The 19,058-nt window shown below is 37.7% G+C and overlaps 1 protein-coding gene across 4 annotated transcripts in view; it reads right to left on the bottom strand.

Moving 5' to 3' along the window:
- The window catches only part of PPP1R12A (protein phosphatase 1 regulatory subunit 12A), a 121,906-nt gene that overhangs the window by 46,785 nt on the left and 56,063 nt on the right, over positions 1-19,058 (bottom strand). For all 4 annotated transcript variants that reach the window (XM_037389021.1, XM_037389018.1, XM_037389019.1 and 1 more), the window contains 3 exons: positions 12,704-12,822; positions 3,517-3,676; positions 1,476-1,620 (listed from right to left, as the gene is read on the bottom strand). In XM_037389021.1, the coding sequence (XP_037244918.1) occupies positions 1,476-1,620; positions 3,517-3,676; positions 12,704-12,822 (424 nt within the window). The remainder of the gene's footprint in view (positions 1-1,475; positions 1,621-3,516; positions 3,677-12,703; positions 12,823-19,058) is intronic.

Raw genomic sequence — 19,058 nt, 5'->3', positions numbered from 1 at the left:
ATGGATTTATTTCCAAAAAATATGAGTTAACCTACCCTGACCACAAAAAAATCACTTTGCAAAAAACTGTTGTAGTTGGAAGGTTGTATCTGAACCCAATCCATAAAAGTTAATACCTGAAGTCAAGTGCCTAAACAATAATGCCTGAGTTCTCTGAGAAGCTAAGCACCTACAACTGAAACAAAATCCAAAGGAGTTTTCAATCTTCCTATCTCCCAAAGCAAAAATGCTTACCAGCTTACCTAAGAACACAACAGGAAAAGCTTTCCTAGCTTGCACAGACAATCCCATACACCAAATAAAACAGCTTATAACTCTCTGTACCTTATTTATTCTTACTCTTGCCCAGGTTGATTTGAACATACTTTCATGAAAGAGTGCTCTGCAATACCACCCTCCACATATTCACAACCCCAGTAAAAAGTCCGATGGTTAACTTTATAAACCTCCTTCAGTTAATTGCATCAGTTTTTGATTGCCTGATACAAAATACAGTTATACTGCTGATATTTAGAAGTTATATAAGGATTATACAGAGTTGAAGCTATTTGAAATTTAATTCCATATTTCTTTGGTTTTATTATAAGAACTTCAATTTCTAAAGCAGAAAAAGTCATCAAAGACTAAAAATGTTAAGCAGCAGTAGTTTGGCCCTTATACAGAATAAACACTTGCTATTTCATGATCTGCATCTGTATATTTCCCTAATTTATTTTAAGAAGTTCATAGAAAAATTATATGAAGAAACCATCTTAAAAGTTGGGCAGGTATTTTACATATATACATATTGACAGAAATTGGAACTAGGTAAGAATCTATCTGTAAAATATACTGCAAAGAGAAGAAAGAGAGCTTTAGCATTTACACAGCTGAATGAAAAGCTCTGGATCCTTGCGACGCCTATGTCAATCATGAATGTATTTATATCTGTTGGGAGCGCGATCTTGCAAAGTCAGCAAGCTATGCAGGCCTTTGCATAGAAGTCAAGGAAATAAAGCTTTGGAAGCATTCAAGTTATGTCTAGAAGTCCAGAAATGCCTACAAGTTTCTTCCAGTGCACCCAAACCAGCATATACTGATAACTCCTTAGTACGCCAACACAAGCTGATTGTAAGAGTTAAAACACTACCCAAAGGCATCATCGTCTTTAGTGACCAAATGAAAGCCTCTATGCAATCCATCAAGTCACTAATTTTGTGCCTCTGAAATGTCAAGAAACCCATTCTATTTTGAATTTCCATGTCAAAGATTACATGGATAATTTAATATAGAACTAAGCATAAAGCGGGCCTAGAAATAAGACAATCGGAGAATTTAGTTTTGAGCACAAGCATGCTGTTTTGACAAAACATGCATTATATAAAGCTCCACGTACAGTAAACAGCAGTTTATCATCACTTTTCTTACCCTGGCTTCTAAAGTCACTTTAGAGACCAGAACTTTGTATCTTGACAAGGATTACATAAAAATCCTACCACTTTGTTGACAGCCTCCATATCACATAGGTTTTCCACTAAAATGCGACATGCTTCTTCTTTACCCCAGTGAGCAGCAGCATGAAGTGGTGTCCAGCCATCATAATCTTTAATATTTACATCGTAGCGAGCCTGTATTAAAAGCCTAAAGAAATTTAAAGAATTAGATCTTGACACTACTGACAGGGATAAATAAATTGGTACAAAATCATAACATTATTCTACAATAACATCCCTTCTCCTTTTTCATCATACATATTTTAGTTGCACCACTGACAACTGATTAATTTTGTCTCTTTACAGAAACATTTGCCTTTTCATTCTTCAGTAGGTATGTATATTTTTAAGGAAAATTCAGGAAAAATAGCCTTTTCTATTTTCTTCTTTATTCACTTGCTCTTCATTCAAAGTCCATTCTTTCTATAGAGTTAAGAGATTTTTCTCTACATGTGCAGTAATAGAGAAATGCCGTTTTAAGGAAAGGAGAGCTGTAAAATGCCAAAAATTGTTAGATACAGTGATCTTATCTAGTAAATGATTACAATTTCCTCCTATTCTAATATTAGTTGCTTGAAACTTGTATCTCCTCCTGTCATTAACATTTGATATTATAACAACCTAGTGTTTATGTGCTTCAATTGCTCTCTGAGAGAGAGCAGAGCTCCTCAAATAGAAGAGCTGCTTTTCAGCCTGCATTCAACACTCAAATTCAGCATGGTTCTGATGTGAGTGTCAAAGTGACAACAGACACCTAACCTGAGAAACAGTTTTGTGTAAAGGGCTATCAGCTCCCTGAAACGCTGCCCATAATTTTTAAAAGCCACATAATCGTGAAGTATTCTTCTCAAAAAATTGGCTCTCTTTCTCAAGAGCCAATACACTTCTACTAATATCCTCCAATGAGTCAACTTTCACACGTACTCTGCTGCAATGTCTTGGTCTTTTAGTCTTGCATCCTACAGAGAGCACACATTTTTGATATTTTGAAGCCATCACAAAAATTGCCTGCACACACACATTTTTTCCCCATCCTAGGAAAAGTACGTGGACTGGACTACACAAAAAGAGTAACAGAGAGCTTAAAAAACCCCAAAACATTGTAGATACAACTCCCTTACAGACACATGCTATTCTAAAACAAAGTTATTATTTTCTAACAGAATAATTTATCTTCATCATGTTGAAGCACCATGGTTTATTGAAGCAGCACTGCCACTCAGTAAACTAGATTTAATGGTTATAATGATTAAAAAAGCTCTGTCATTCAATTTCTGTGTTGACAAAGCATTACAAGGCTCTGCAGACCTTAAAGGTAGCAATACTTACACAGTCAGGGTGCGTGCTCATCTTCATTCTTGTTACAATATGTAACTGTTCCCAGTATTGTTAAAGCAGCCAAATACATTTATAACCACAGTAAAGCAATGTATTATTAAGTATGCTTTACTTCAGTAAAAGCAGAGCTTTGATGAAGAACAAATTAAGGCTCTGTTACAGTATTTATTTGTATTGTACTAATGAAAAGCTACCTGTGCATTATGGGACACCAATAGTCTGAAGCTTTCCTGGAAAAATTTCAAGAGTCATGATTTTCAACAATATCAAAAAGGCAAAATTAAATTCTTAGGTTCCTTAGGTCTAAAAACCTAATACAAACCCTGCTTAATGTATGCAAATAAATATGGTGTCTTGAAAATATGCATCAACCAACTGGCATTATAAAATGGTACTAAGCTTGTTTACACAGTTGGCCATATAAACAGTGTAAGTTTTTTGTCAACCTTTACATAAGTATTCAGGCTCGTATTCAGGCTCAGTATGTACACTGTGCTCATATTTTGAATGACAAAAGTAACAGCCCCATGATTTATGAGTGTTCAAAAATATAGTATCAACCTTTGAGGAAAAGATAGTTCCAGAGTTTATTATTTTCCAAGATACAACCCCCTAAAATCGTAAGTGTCCAATCCTATCAATTCCAAGCAGCATTACATCAACCAGACAACCAATTATGAAAAATTTCCATTTAAATCACACTTACTTTAAGACTTCTGTATAGCCCTTAGCAGCAGCTACATGAAGTGCTGTACCACCAGATTTTGCATGCCTGACATCATTTATATGGCCACTGTTGAGCCACTGTCTTGCGTCTCTTAGCATTATTCTTTCCTCTTCTTTTCGAGCTGCCTCTATATCAACCCCTAATTCAGATCAGGAAGGGGAAAGAGCATACAAAATATTTTAGGTCAAATACTTTAATTCAGTTACGTAATAAATCTTATACCATGTTTATGTGAAACAAAATAACAGCTAAACAATATGAATAATGTTCACTGTTAGATACGGCTATCTTTTTTGAAGACTAATCCCAAGAGGTTATGGAAACATCCATTATTGCATGACACTTTGCATGCATAATGCAGTCATTCCCCCATCAAAACCAGAAAGCTACTAAAAACAGCTCTTCAATTTTAAGAATGTCTACCATCACAGTAATAATCACTAGAAAAAAAGAGATAAATTGTATTTTAACCTTCTAAGCACCAAAATATAAGTCTGGTTCAACGTATCTGTAGAAAGCAGAAAACAGCTACAATTTTTTTTTACGAGGACATAGCTAAGGGAAGAGGAACAGCCTAGCTTCTCAACACTGATGGTAAGGAAGATGGAGCTATATTTCTTATACTTTGTAAAAAATTTCTAGTTTGTCTTCTATCACTGTGAAACACAAATTAAACAGCCAAGACTTTGGAAATCTCCCTTTGTATCTCAGGTAAAAAAACCAAACCAAAACATTGAAAATTTTTTATAGTACATCTCATAAAAAATTACCATACACTGACGAAAAGGGAGAAATGCAATATAACATTTACAAGTATACACATCAAGTTAAACAGCTTAAAGAACAGCAACACCCAAACCCTGAATGGCAAAGCAAAGCATGTATCTGAATCATGTTTTAATTACTACCATATGGAGTGATCTAAAGAACACAGCAGGAAAGGGGTCTTGAAGAGAACAATGCACAAGCATTGCTCTATCTATACTGACTGAATGGTGACAACTTTTGTGATGAAAAGGGACTTCAGAATTGTGGGCATCAAGAGCACAAATTGTATCGGTTGACTTCTTACAAAATCAGTGGATCAACTTTCAGAAAAATTATTCTGTATGTATGATTTGTCTAATATTAGACACTGGTATGCAGGGACTTGGGAAATACACACTTCTGTCTTCTGAACTTTTTGATTTCTTGTGGAGCAAAGCATTAACTCTGATATAATAAAAACAAGTGAAACGAGAAAAAAGGTACTGATTTACTAGATAAACCCACAAACCTCAGCAGTAGTCCTTACAGCCTATAAAACAGAAGTTAAGATGATTTGTAAATTACTTTAGATGCTCCTTGACTCAGATCTAATTATACTTTCTTCCAGTATTTTCTGCTGAAGTTTCATTCACCCCCAAACTGTTTTTCTCTAGCAAACTTGTTTCTATCATGTAACTCCCCTGCTCAACTGAAGCACAATATAAAGCAGACCTCAAACAGAGACTACGCAAAGCTAGAACATCTCTTTTCAAAACTACTCTACATAATCAAATCATTATAATTATTTTTCAAAGGTTTTATAATAAACAGCCATTTCAGGCTCTAATGTATTCAAAGAAACTGTGAGCTATTAGTCCTTTACAGGGCAAGTGAACCCCCAGAAAATGGAAACCAAACGAAATCCAACTTGACTGCTGCCCATTTAGCCATGCAGCAGAAACTGAGCTAAGGGAGAAAGTGGCCTTCACTAAAAGAAATTATTAATACCACAAAATGAAATGACATAGGTAATAAAGATGATCGTCTGTAGTTCAATGCATCATTCTACTGTGTAAAAAAAATGGTAAAACATTGTAATAAAACAGATTCATCAAGCTCTTATCAATCCACTGGCAAGTAGAAAGCCAAAGCAACAAACTGGCAAACTGAAAGCAATTATATTGGCACTGCTGAAATACACTTAAGGCAGCGGATAGCAGACTGATCTTATCTATTATGCTACACATGAATTAGTATTTCACAGATGCTGCAATTCCCCAATTGCAGAGCAAGAAAATCCTTGAAAATGACATGCCCAAATCAAAATTTCCTGAAATGCAGAAAGAAGGAAAGTAATTATTATGTGCTTTTGGAAATACAACATGTCATTTGTTTCATTTGTTTGGTTTGCGGTAGCATATGAAAGTGCTACAACAGAGTTCACTTCTTGCGTATTATTCTTCAGTCAATTCACACTGTAACAGATACTCCCTGTCTACAAACATATTAAAAAAAAAAACCACAAACTATAAAAAGCAAGCAACCAAAAAGCAAAACACACTCACACAAAAAAATCAATGCGAGAAAAGACTCTGTTCACTAAGTGAATCTGGTAAAGTTTATGCTAAGGACAGATGAAAATATAAAATTTTACTAAATTTCATTAAATAACTAAGGCAGGTTATACACAAAGTGTTCTAAACAGCTGACCAAACCACCAGATTTGTCCACTTAACTAAACCAATCACTTCAGTCTTGGCAATTTAATAAAAATTAATAAAATTAAGTTTTATCAGAAACCGATGAAAACTCATAATCTGGAGGCTGTCTGCAAGATGTAGGAAGATTGTTGAAGCACTAAGCAGAGGAAAAAGCTAAAAGGTACTTGCTTGAAAGAAGCTGTGGTAAAAATTAAACACATAAAAGTTTATAAAACTGTCTCTCTCAAGACAATCCATGACTAAATAAAAATCGGAGCAGAGATTAGATTTTACATCTCTAATAATCTTTATGACTGACAGATAAAGAATGAAAACCAGGAACTCTGAATCAGTAATGTATTAATAATCACGTGTTCCTCCAGAAGGCTCCTACATATTGATACGTGCACTACTGCAAACTGTAGCTTCCTTAGGCCTTCACACCTGCTTGCCTTTCAGAATGACACAGCAGTGCAGATTAGGAGATCCTGGCAAAACAACTCTTTATAGAGTACAGCCATTTACACGGCAATTTTGCCTGCAAAACAGTACTACACAAATAAATAGTTTACATATCACGTTAGTCAACATTTATGTCCATTCCCTTTGTACATGCCCAAGGTCTAACTGTGCATCCTTAGCAGCCTGAGTGACCTCACATAAATTCCTATCGTTGTAGAACTGTTCATGTGTGAAGCTGGTCATTTTGAGGTACTTTTGTTAAAAGGAAGAACAGGGAAAATCTCCTCCTAAACCCTGACCTTGAACAGAAGTTCAAAATGGTTAATGCCTAAGCATACTTTCCAGGTACGACTAAAGACCCAGGGAATTATGTCAAAAATAGCAATGTGTTTGCAGAAAAAGTAACTAAAGCCAAATACAGACTTCTAACGATATCACAAATGATTGTATTTCTGAAGCCCAAACAAGATATAATGGCTGCAGAGGACTAATGGCTCCATTAATACATTATTTTACAAAACAGTACATTTCTGATCATATATCAACAGAAGAAAGTACAAGAATCTTGCCAATCTAAATAAACCATCCCACATTAATAACTGACACAAACATGGGAATTAAACTTTGTGTCATAGAGTAAAAGCTGCTCTGAGAGAAGCTAAATACAATACCCATTATTAACTACAGAAAATGGAATGTAAACAGCCTTTATGATACCTTGTACGGACCTTTCTCCTTGCTTTTGTTTTCCAGACACTATTAAGAGACGAGGGAAAAAGAAAACGCTCGTCACAGGGTTCCAAACGCTTTCTCCATACGGCCCGTAGATGGCAATGCGCTGCCTCCCAGCCCAACTCCAGCCGCAGTGCGCGCTCACACCACCGGGTCACCCAAGCTCTCTGGCAGCCCAACAACTTCTTAAATCATTAATAATTCATTGTTAAATGTTTTCGTATTTTTTTCTGATCAACTAGTGTTACTCAACAGTTCCAAACAGGTTTAAAGCCAGCGTGCCGGTCAGTGAGCATTTAATGCAATTCAGCATAAATTTAAACGCAGAATTATTGGCTTAATAATTTCAGGGCTCCTCGGCCATATAAAGGCATGTTTTATAGATACTGCAGGGAAGGTCAACCCGCTTTTTACTTCATGTAGAGAATGTTTATAAACAAATGTAATAGTTTGCATTTTATCCACATAAACAAAACTGAGTTAAGCAATACATCTGAGAGAGTCTCATTACATTTACCTATAATTAAGAATGAGGAACATTTGCTTCTCCTTGTAAAAGGAGAAGGATCTCCCCGATGGTTACATAATAGCTACCACGCTGCACCATGAACTCCTGATTCACCTCACGCCACCTCTCCCCACTAACTCACCTCCTGAGAATGTTTCCTATAATTCAAAATAACTGCTTAAGCCGTTAAAAATAATTTGAAGAGGACATTCGATGATAAACAGCTACAAAACTGCTCCAAACCATTAGTTAACTCTCTCTACTCGAGACCTAAGGAGAGGCAACATTTAGAACTGGCCAGGGCTAGCCAGCACTACAGCCGCACCTCCCTGCGGTCTGCTAGTTTTCACCAGTGCGACCAGAACCTTACACTACTGACAAAAGACAACTTCCACAACTATGATATGTTGAAACACTGCAGAGTAGAAACATAAGGGATCATATAGAGAAATTGCAAATACGAATAAGCCTAATGAAGATCAAGAATTACGTGGAATGCAGTGGCACCTATATGCATGGGGCTGGCCCATGATGAAGGTATCAGCAACACAGAAACAAAGCAGGTTCTAAGATAAGTTTTTTGTATAACACACAAAATAGTTACAACAGATGGCATGCAAAGAGAATAGTTGTTCAGCACTACTTTGCAATCATTTCCATAAAACACCTAGTTTCCCTATTTGTGAAGTGTTGGTAACTGTCAACAAATCTTTACCCCTTCTCTAAGCATGTATGTAATTTATCTTCTCACAAAGTATAAAACTAAACTAGGTTTTAAGCTTAGGAAATTATTAAGCCAATAATTCCCCTTTGAAGATTAGGGTAGAAAAATGTTTTCCTTACTACTGGAGTGCTACGGCTTCATGTTTAGGATAACTAGTCCATTAGTTCAGAATTACTATCAACATTACTTACTACACATCAACAGCGTTCTGCTATATGCTCAGCAGAACACAGATGGCCTTGTCTGGGGGTCTATGGCCCACACAATAGGACATATGGAAAGATGCTTGAATCAAGGGCCATAATTTAGAAGTGTCACGTATGGCGTTAAATGAAGATAGACAGACATTGGATAGTAACACCATAAAAGCTCTCTTTTGTGTCTAACACTCCTTACAACAGAACTTGTAAAACAAGATAATTTATTTGGATCACTGATCATGTCCTCTCTAGACAGGTCATATTTTGGAATCTGAATGCTAAAACAGGATGAGCAAACACTGCAGATCCGTCAGTCACATAGAGCTGAACCGTATTGTATTCTATAGTTTATTCCTGTGAACTTAAGCACCTCCAGAGACCCATTTTTTGTCCTGTAGTTATACATGTCCTTATAACATAATTTGATACCTGTAAAAATTAGGCATAAGAAACAAACTGATGATCTCTAGAAGGCTGAATAGCTGCACAATTGGAAGGCTCTGTTTGAACTTTTCCTATAAAGACAGGTCTGCAAAAGCAGCAAAAAGGGTGAGCTAATATGGTTGATTCTCCTCAGGTTTCTAATAAACATCAGATTACATCATTTAAACATATCTGAAATCACAGTGAACCTGGACTGATCCTTCCAGGCAATCTTTTGCCACCAAACAACTCTGCTGATGCCAATATTGAGGAAGCCATATTCACAGCATTAACTAAGCAACACAAAAATGGAACTATAATCAATGTAGGAATAAATAAACATGAAAAGGTTTCAAGGCAAAAATGTTACAGAAAATGTCTACTTAATTTTCACACTGCATGTTTTACCTACACAGAGGTAAGGGTTTTTGGCACTCAGGTTTATTTTCAAAATAAACAGGTTGATCTTCCACTACCTGTAACACTGAGACAGGGATGACCATTCCACAGACCCCACAGTTAACCCACATTATCAAAGCTGCAGCACTGTTATTTTATACGAGGAGTACCGCTAAAGCTAGAGGGATAATTGCATTCAGCTACATATATAGTCAAAGACGACACTGTCACAATGCATCCATGTTAATTCCACATTAAGATAAACAATTAAGTTCCTATTTTAGAGCTATTAACTTCTACAGCCAAGACATACACACAATTAGGCACTTTCCAAGTGATCATGATAATAGCAAACAAATATTTCCGTATATATTGTTATATTCAAGTTAAGGATGCCATCAAAAGCATATGATTATAACCTTAGTGCTGAGACAACTGTCTCGTGATTTAGTAATATATACACTACAAGTTCACATCCATACTTACACCCTTTCTATTCCATTCTCATCCACAATTATTAAATATTTCCTATGATTTCACCCCACAGGTGAATGCCCTTAGTTCTTACACCTTCAGAACCACCTGCTGTAGGAGATCAGGTTCAAGAACATCTAAGGAACCTGAAGGGCACAAGTCCATAGGACCTGATGGAACTGGCAGACGAAGTGCTAAGTCACTATCCATCATATTTGAGAAACTGTGGCAGTCTGGTGAAGTTCCCAATGAATGGAAAAGGGGAAACATAACCCCCATTTTTAAAAAGGGAAACAAGGAAGACCCGGGAAACTACAAGCCGGCCAGTCTCACTTCCGTGCCTGGCAAGATCATGAAGCAGATCCTCCTGGAAACTATGCCAAGACACATGGAAAGTAAGGAGGTGATCGGTGACAGCCAACATGGCCTCACTAAGGGCAAACTGCCTGACAAATTTGGTGGCCTTCTATGCCGGGGTTACAGCATTAGTCGATGAGGGAAGAGCAACTGATGTCATTTACCTGAACTTGTGCAAAGCATTTGACACTGTCCTGCATAACATCATTGTCTCTAAACTGGAGAGACATGGATTTGATGGATGGAGCACTCTGTGGATACGGAATTGGCTAGATGGTCACACTCAAGGAGTTGCAGTCAACAGCCTGATGTCCAAGTGGAGACCAGTGACGAGTGGCATTCCTCAGGGGCTGGTGTTGGGACCGGCACTCTTTAACATCCATATCAGCAACACGGATGGTGGGATGAAGTGCACCCTCAGCAAGTTTGCTGACAACATCAACCTGTGTGGCACCCTTGACACGCTGAAGGGAGGGGATGCCATCCAGAGGGACCCTGACAGGCTTGAGAGGTGGGCCCATGCAAGGTCTGGCACATGGTTTGGGGCAATCCCAACCAGAAATACAGGCTGGGTGAAGAATGAATTGAGAGCAGCCCTGAGGAGAAAGACTTGGGGGTGTTTGTGGATGAGAAGCTCAACATGGCCCAGCAATGTGCACCTGCAGCTCAGAAAGCCAACCATATCCTGGGCTGCATCAAAGTAAGTGTGACCAGCAGGTCGACAGAGGTGATTCTCTCCCTCTACTCCACTCTCCTGAGACCCCCACCTGGAGTACTGTGTTCAGCTCTGGGACCCCCAACACAATAAGGACATGGACCTGTTGGAGTCAGTCCAGAGGAGAGCCATGAAGATAATCAAGAGGGCTGGAGAATCTCTCCTATGAAGACAGGCTGAGAGAGTTGGGTTGTTCAGCCTGGAGAAGAGAAGGATCCAGGGAAACCTTACAGCAGCCTTCCAGTACCTAAACTGAGTCTACAAGAAAGTTGGAGAGGGACTTTTTACAGAGGCCTGTAGCAACAGGAAAAGGAGTAATGGCTTTAAGCTGAAAGATGGTAGATTACATATTAGGAAGAAATTCTTTACTGTGAGGGTGGTAAAACACTGGAACAGGTTGCCCAGAGAAGCTGTGGATGCCCTGTCCCTGGAACTGTTCAAGGGCAGGCTGGATGGGGCTTTGAAAAACCCAGTCCAGTGGAAGGTGTCCCTGCCCATGGCAGGGGGGTTGGAACTAGATGATCTCTGAGGTCCCTTCCAACCCAAACCTTTGTATGATTTTATGCTTCCAAATTCAGTAGAGATGCTGCATGCCTTCTTCCCTGCTTCTGTGAAACTGAAACTCCTAAGTGATCTAACAGCAAAACAAGGTAGGTAGAATATGTATATATAAATGCATTCTTAAATATGTATGTGTACGCATATATACACATATCTATTTATATAAAATAAATAAAATGTATAGGCTATATACTGAACCATAGGCTTTAGTGTCCAGTTACAACCAGGAAGGCACAAATGCTGTCAGGGATGTTCACAGTGCGGTCAGTCCTCAGGACAGCATCCAGTTCCTGTTCTCCACAGAGGGAGGTCACACCATTCTGAAACACAGCCCTAGCAAGTTTTTTCTCACCTGATATGGTGCCCTGTTCAGCCAATATATTTTTCAAACCATCTGAGAAAGACCAGTCTTCTGAAAAATCCTTTAGCTTGTCAGCAAGCCAACTGACATAAAAGTTTAAGAGGAATGCTTGGAAAACACATTTTACACAGCAAGTGAAATTCAGTATTTTAAAACAACCTGCATTATCCCTTTAGAAGCTAACTTAAAGGTTTGTGATAGGTTCTCAGTCATACCACAAGTGCAATGTAAGACTCCTTATTCCAAGGAATAATTTCAGACATTTGGCATTTTAGAAGGGCATTCAAAAGGTCAGAATAGACACACAGGGTGATTTATGGCATACAGTATAGTTGTTTACCTTTGGTTTAGTTATTCTAGGCTTTCTTGTGGTCAACGGAAAGAAAAAGTTACCTTCGGGCTACATTCACCTCATCCTAAAACTGACATCTGAGTCACCCTAAAAGTGACTATTTTTCTCCCCTCTAAGGCAGGAATCTCTTCAGTTATAGTCTAAAGCTGGAATACAGAAGTCTATATCCCAGATGCACTGAATACCATCCATAGTAGCTGAAAACCACCTAAATTCTGTTAAGTGACTGTAGAAATTCAGTCAGCACCTGGATTCAGCACTTCTGACCTCTTTCTTCACATGAGGCTTGGCTGAGTAAAAACACCTAAAGGACAGTTTGAGCGCTGCACATTGCATTGACAATTCTCTTCAGAAAATAAATTGAGTGACCTTAAAATTCCTGATTTAGCATGTTTTTGAAAATATATTTAGTGTCCAATATAAAAAACCATCCCTCCATGTTCAAAATTACCTTGTCTATTTACTTCATTCTGAAGCAGCTCTTCCATTGCCTCTTCTTCAGCAATATCTAATGGGGTGTCTCCTTCACTATTTACAGCTCCTACATGTGCTCCTTGACTAATTAAATACCTGCCAATAGAAAAACAAACAGTAAGCAAAATAGTAAAGCTGATGCAAAAAACCCCCACCAGCCACTAGGATATCATATACAACGGGTATATGCATGTACACGTACAATTAACAGAAACAACTATATTAGGTATAAGTAAAAACCCTCATGACTGCCTACAACCCCAAGCACCTCTACATCTTTTCATCATAATACCCATTAATACAAATAGCCCTCCATCTGCTCTTCAGTTTGCCACAAAGACTCCTGACATATTTAAAAACATACTTGCAAGAACTGAAAGAAGAAAACGGCTAGAGGACAAACAAAAGCGAACAAAGGTGAACAGAGATTGAACCACCAATTCCCATGAGCTCCTCATATTAAGCCACTCTTCCTAGAACTTCCAAATTTGGTGGCACATTATGCTTCTATACTATGCCAGAATCATGACTCCTGGTCTCTGAGGCAGCTTCATAAAGTTAATAAAACTAGAATCAACTGTGCTCCTCAGTATTCATAAGGTCAGATTTCAGTGGGGAAAGGGGCAAGGGGGAGAAAGGAAGCAGTGCTTCACACGCTGTTCCAATCCCACTAAGTGTTTTCTTACTTGAAGTACTACTGTCTCAGGAATCAACAATCCAGACTCTGGAATTTATTTCTGAATTTCCAATTAAGTCAAATGGATCAATTCCAACAACAAGTCACAAAAGGATTAAGTCATTTCATTGTATTAAACTGTAAGCCTATAAAGTTACTGAGAACATACAGCTTAAAACACTGTTTCTAAGTAGACAACGAACACCTATTAAAACATCAATACAGATCGGTCTTACACCTTCTGACCGTAACATTTCCACTTCCCTATCAAATTCAAAAGTTTGAGCCATGACAGGACTCAACACAAGCAAAAAACCTACAAACATACCTTCTGCCTTGCAGAGCTTAATTTACACTTTCCATATATTTGGGAAAAAAATACAAATAAACCAGTAAATACTCACACCTGAGGAACTAGTTATCGATTTGGTAACAGGTGTATGGAATCAAACCTTGTTATTGCAAAATGTCAAATTACACAGAAGCCAATCACAAAATTAATCCAACACTACTACAAATGCTTTGAAATATTTCTGCTTAACTATTGCCAATTAACAATTGCAGATTCCAGATCTAGAGGCATTGTTTTCCTTGTCTTTATTCAATAATTCAGCATCAAGTACTCTTACAGATGTCTATTTTTTAATTTATGACTAAAACAGAACTTGTTATTAAAGCTCTGTAATTATGTCAAGGACAGGTAAGAACTGACAGATCACAAAATGCAACTTAATTCTCAGAAGTGTAACCACATCTCCTGGGACATGCATCATCAGTTGCCACCACTAACTTTGATGCTGGTATGTGGTGCTGGTTGTACATCGTTCCTCTTAAAAAGTACTGATGTGACCCCTACCTTTCTCCAGTTTAAAGATTTGACTTCAGTGGAAATGAAAAAGTAATACGAATTAACATTTCTCAACAATACCAACTGAACTGTTCTAATGGCGACATACCCTTCCAGGTTACAGATCAGGCAATTGCTATGCAAGGTATCTACTGAACAGGCAAAACCAGCAGTGGGGACGCTAACTTTCTTACAAAGTCAAAACGTCGATTCAAAACCAAAGTCAATCACTGACAAAATATATCTTTATAAAAAAGTCCCAAGTCAACATTCATGTTCTTTCAGCCTGTTTCTTCTAATACAGACATGAAAAAAATTATGTTTAAAAAACCTGATTTTTGCCTGTTTCCACGATACCTACTTTTGTAGAAAAACATCTCTCATTGAAGTGGTTCTACTTGGTCAAGCGGGTCAATAACTTACAGACATGATAAAAGAAGAAATCTGTAAGAAAGTGTAGGGAATGCACAAAAGGCTACAGTAGCATTTCAGAAAGTTATTATTCAGATATATGAACAATTTCATGATCAAATGATCCCTCAAAGCAGACTCCAAAAATGAAGCTGCTTACAGGCCTAAATCAGATCAGCAGAACTAGGAGGATTAGTAGGGTCGGAGAAGGAGAGTTATCTGAGTTCCGCTTTGCACACGCTTACAGGGCTTTGGTTCTCCTGGGTCAGCAAAGAAGGATGGGTGAACCTGCCGTGAGCTCACAGGCTTTAAAGGGATGTAAGAAACAGAAGAAAGATGAAAGGCAGCATGCTCCTCGCTAGGAAAGTGAGAAGGGCTCTTTCCTAATCTTCCTTCAGCCACTCCAAGTAGGCCTCTCCTCTGCCACCCCCGACAAAAAATTAACAGCGATTCCCTCAAGTAAATTTGCAGTGAATGAGCAATACCCAGTATAAACCAAATTATTCAAAACACAACTATTTTAAAGACACCTTTTAAGCCTGGTAATAAAATCCACGTTTGTTCTGTTTGCCACATCATTCAGAAACAGACGCCTCTGTCCTGGAAGTTTACGCATTTGTTTATCTTCATTTGCAGTAAAAACAGTTTCAGCAAACCAATGACAGGGTTCAGATGGTGCATGAAGTCATCCTGGTGCCTAAAGGATTTTAGGTTTTATTAGATAACCTAGCACTACCAAGGGAAAGGAGAGCAATCCTTTCAGACATGTAGGTAACTTGACTCTGCATCACATACAGAAAGCGAACAGCCTTGGTAAACAAGACTAGGAGAATGATGCCCTCTGTTTGTAATGCGTAACTGAGCAGAAGCCAGTACCAGAATAATCCTAAAGATCAGAAAGTTTGGTTGTTTGTCTTGTTTTGGGTTTTTTTTAATTACCTTCCAAACAAACTTTACTTTGACTTAATGTTAGTTAAAACTTATAGTATGACTTCAAATATGGGTATATTTGACATTTCAGTATTTCTGGTACCATCTAGTAAATCCTCCGCATGCAACAGCGTATTATTGTGTGTAGGTACGTATGTGTATTTTAAAAGTCATCCAAGTTTGAGGATGGGGTGGTGGGGAAGGCAAATAATTGCTTGGTTTTTAACTTTATTAAACAAGTGTTACCTTCATCTTGAAATTCAGTCTTTCTAAAGTAAACATAATATAACTTTAATTTCCTCAGCTGATATTAAATTGATACAGCTATTTGCATGCAGTGAAAAGGAAATTGGAGCTGTGTAATAAAAAGTCCAGAACCATGTCCTTGGATACCATGTTCAGAAAAAGGTGCTTTTTACGAAGTTGGATGCAGAGGAAAAATAAAAACATATAGGACTCCCATCGGTCACCTACTTACACAAGCTTTTGGTATAGCAATTAAATTTCTGTGTTTTGTAATTCACTTGTTGCAAAATAGCCATGTTCAACAGACAGCTACAGAAGAATAATTCAGAAAATCCAATAATTTCTGTAATATTCTGGTAGGTGCGCATTCAAAATATAAATAAATGCGAAGGAAACAGTAGCTTGATCCATACCATGTTTATTTTTGGAGCTGCAAGCTTTCAAGTGTTGACACTGAAGCTAAAGGTACCTCTTTTAGACACTCTTGTAGTTTAAGTATAGGGAATTCCAAGTACCCCTGGAATACCAGGAAGTACAGGAGCAGGAAAATAAAACAGTCATTCCTGATGTTTTACCCTGATGTTTCCATGATGAGTATTAAGCAGTCTGGGTACGACTGGAAGAACAAGTTTGCTTTCTGATACCACTGTTTTATGAAGACAAAAATACTACTTCTACTTGAAATTTGTCTTATTTAGGAATCACTGCTGTATATTCCTCAAAGCTATTGTAGATTGAAATTAACCACCTTGAAAGAAAACATGAAATATTTATTTTCTATAATTATTATGAAACCCAGATTCTCTCCCGTCATATTACGAAAAATAACTTTCGTGAAGGGTTGGAATCTCAGTTATCTCTGAGACAGTAAGTAACAACGCCCTGAAATTACTGTGCAAAAGCCAAACAGTCAACACCAAAATGAAGCTCAGGAACTTGAAGTTAAAAATTTTAACTAGGAACTTGGTCTACAATCTGAATTAAAAAACCCAAACCAACAAAAAACCCCTTACAGCTGATATGTGTGTGTGTGTGTAAGTCTTAACAAAATGCATATAGACACACAAAGTAAGTGGACAGGAAGACACCTCTCTCTGAAGACAGTTACATACAAACTTGAGTCTTATTTGTGAATTTAGAACTTAAGAATCTGGAAGATGCTCAGACTTTGGCTTTACTGAAGTTTGTCAGCTGCAGACAAGATATGCTACAGATAACATTTTAGTATTTTTTATCTCTGCAACAGAAAGAGGGGCATATGTTTACATTCAAACCTTGCCCCAGTTCACAGTATCTGGAAACAAGTTTGTGAAGTCATTAGGGATATAATTAACTTCAAGTACTCGCTGAACCTGAAGGTCACCAGAATGGTGGCAAGCACAAGGCAGGGCAGAGAAGTGGCTGCTGAATTGATTCAGTTTAATGAGAATTCTTATTGAGCTCGCTGGAGACTCACTAGTGAAAACAAGAGGACCCATCAGACTAGGCAGAAGACTGGACAGCAGTCTCTAACTCCAAAAACATGAAGACAGGGACCCTCCTAAAAAAATCTCTTGCTGTTCAATGTATTGTATATACATTTAAAATAAACATGTTTAGCGTGGTCTTCCAGGGAGACATGGCTTAATTGCTAGTGGGGGTACTAACCAACAGCAAAACTGGTCTCCCAACAGCTTTTAACTAATCAGCAATTTAATCTAAATCCAGCTGGTTTTGTTTTGTTTTGTTTTTTTTAAATCCATAGATCGAGTTCAAATTAATTCCACGAGTGTGTTAACTGAATGGTAACAGGGAGCCAAAGACAGGAAAAGTGTCACTGTGTTCATGCATCTGTGCAAGCCATCACTTGAAGAAACAATGAAAATAAAATCTGCCCCACAGTCCACAGGATGTAACAACAAAATAGAAACTTGCACATCTTTGGAATACATATTTTAATTGCCTTCTTTTAAAATGCCTTTCAGAATTATTTCACTGTTTTTTTAAAAATATAAAGCATCGATACACTTTTAAAAGTATATATTTGTGAACCATTCAAATTACTAATAAAAAGACATCCATAATCTGACCAAATAATGTCATGAGATATTTAACAAACAAAAAATGTAAAATTTTAACATCGCTGTTTCTGACTTTTTATTTTTTAAGTTGCAGTACACTAAAACTGTGACACCTGATCCTTTTCAGACCTCCTATTGGTTTGCGTGTCTGGGAATATTCCTATAAATATTTTCTCCCTGCAGAGGAGTTTCACTTCAAATTTCAATTCCTAACAATGTTGTTATTAACTCAGACAGAAGTAGAATGCAACCTCAAGCTCCCCAGCCCTTCTCAAAAGTGGTTTTGGTCTGGGTCTGGTTTTGTTAGTTTGGGTTGGTTTGTGCTAAAGTTACAGCTTCTGTGATTCTTGAATTTTTAAGGGGCACTTCTCAAAATAACATATTAAAGAAAGGCCTAGCCTTTTTCTTTTTTTAGAAAAAGATCTTAAATTATACAAACTTGAAGCAAATACAATAGCATTAGAATAACATTGTGCTAAATTCTATTGTTGTACATAATATGTATACACCCTGTGTCAGTGGGCAAGTTTCAAGAAAAATGTTCATTGGCTGAATATGAGCGAACAGCCAGTACCCAGCCGTTCCTCAAACACCCTCTCATGCACCCTTCACACTTGCTTTTAAACACATAATTCAAAACCCATATAAATGTAACTGTAAAAAGTCACATTTTCAATCTTTTTGAAATACATATTGTAACCCTTGTAAGCATTTGGTGGAGAGCACTAAAATGTGCGCGGCACAGTGGAGGTGGCTGGCAGGTCTGGCAAGGCACAGAGGGGCCCTGCTTGCCTGGGCAGTGGCATGCTGCACAGCACAACAGGGGATCTACTCATCCTCTTCCACAACGACCTACAGGTAATTTCCCTTGTCCTCCATTCTCCACAGCTGAGCTACTCCTGCAGTTGTCTTTCGTCCTGGATCTATGATTTATCGAAGAAAATAAAGGCTCCATAGTAAATACTGGAACAAAACTGTACAAATTCAACTGGGCCAAGAATACTTTCTCCTGCATGATTTTACGACTGATATAGAATAAATCAAATTACCTGAAAAGCAATTAAGTCAAACTCATAGGGATGTCTTACTCAGGCACTCTGCAAAACACCATTCCATGCTCTCAACTCCTAGTGTACCTCAACCTTCTGCCTCTAAACATTTA

The sequence above is a fragment of the Falco rusticolus genome, chromosome 5 (assembly GCF_015220075.1).
Source record: "Falco rusticolus isolate bFalRus1 chromosome 5, bFalRus1.pri, whole genome shotgun sequence".
Classification (NCBI taxonomy): Eukaryota; Metazoa; Chordata; class Aves; order Falconiformes; family Falconidae; genus Falco; species Falco rusticolus.
The sequence above is the reverse complement of the archived record's forward strand: the minus strand, read 5'-3'. Positions and strand labels throughout refer to the sequence as shown.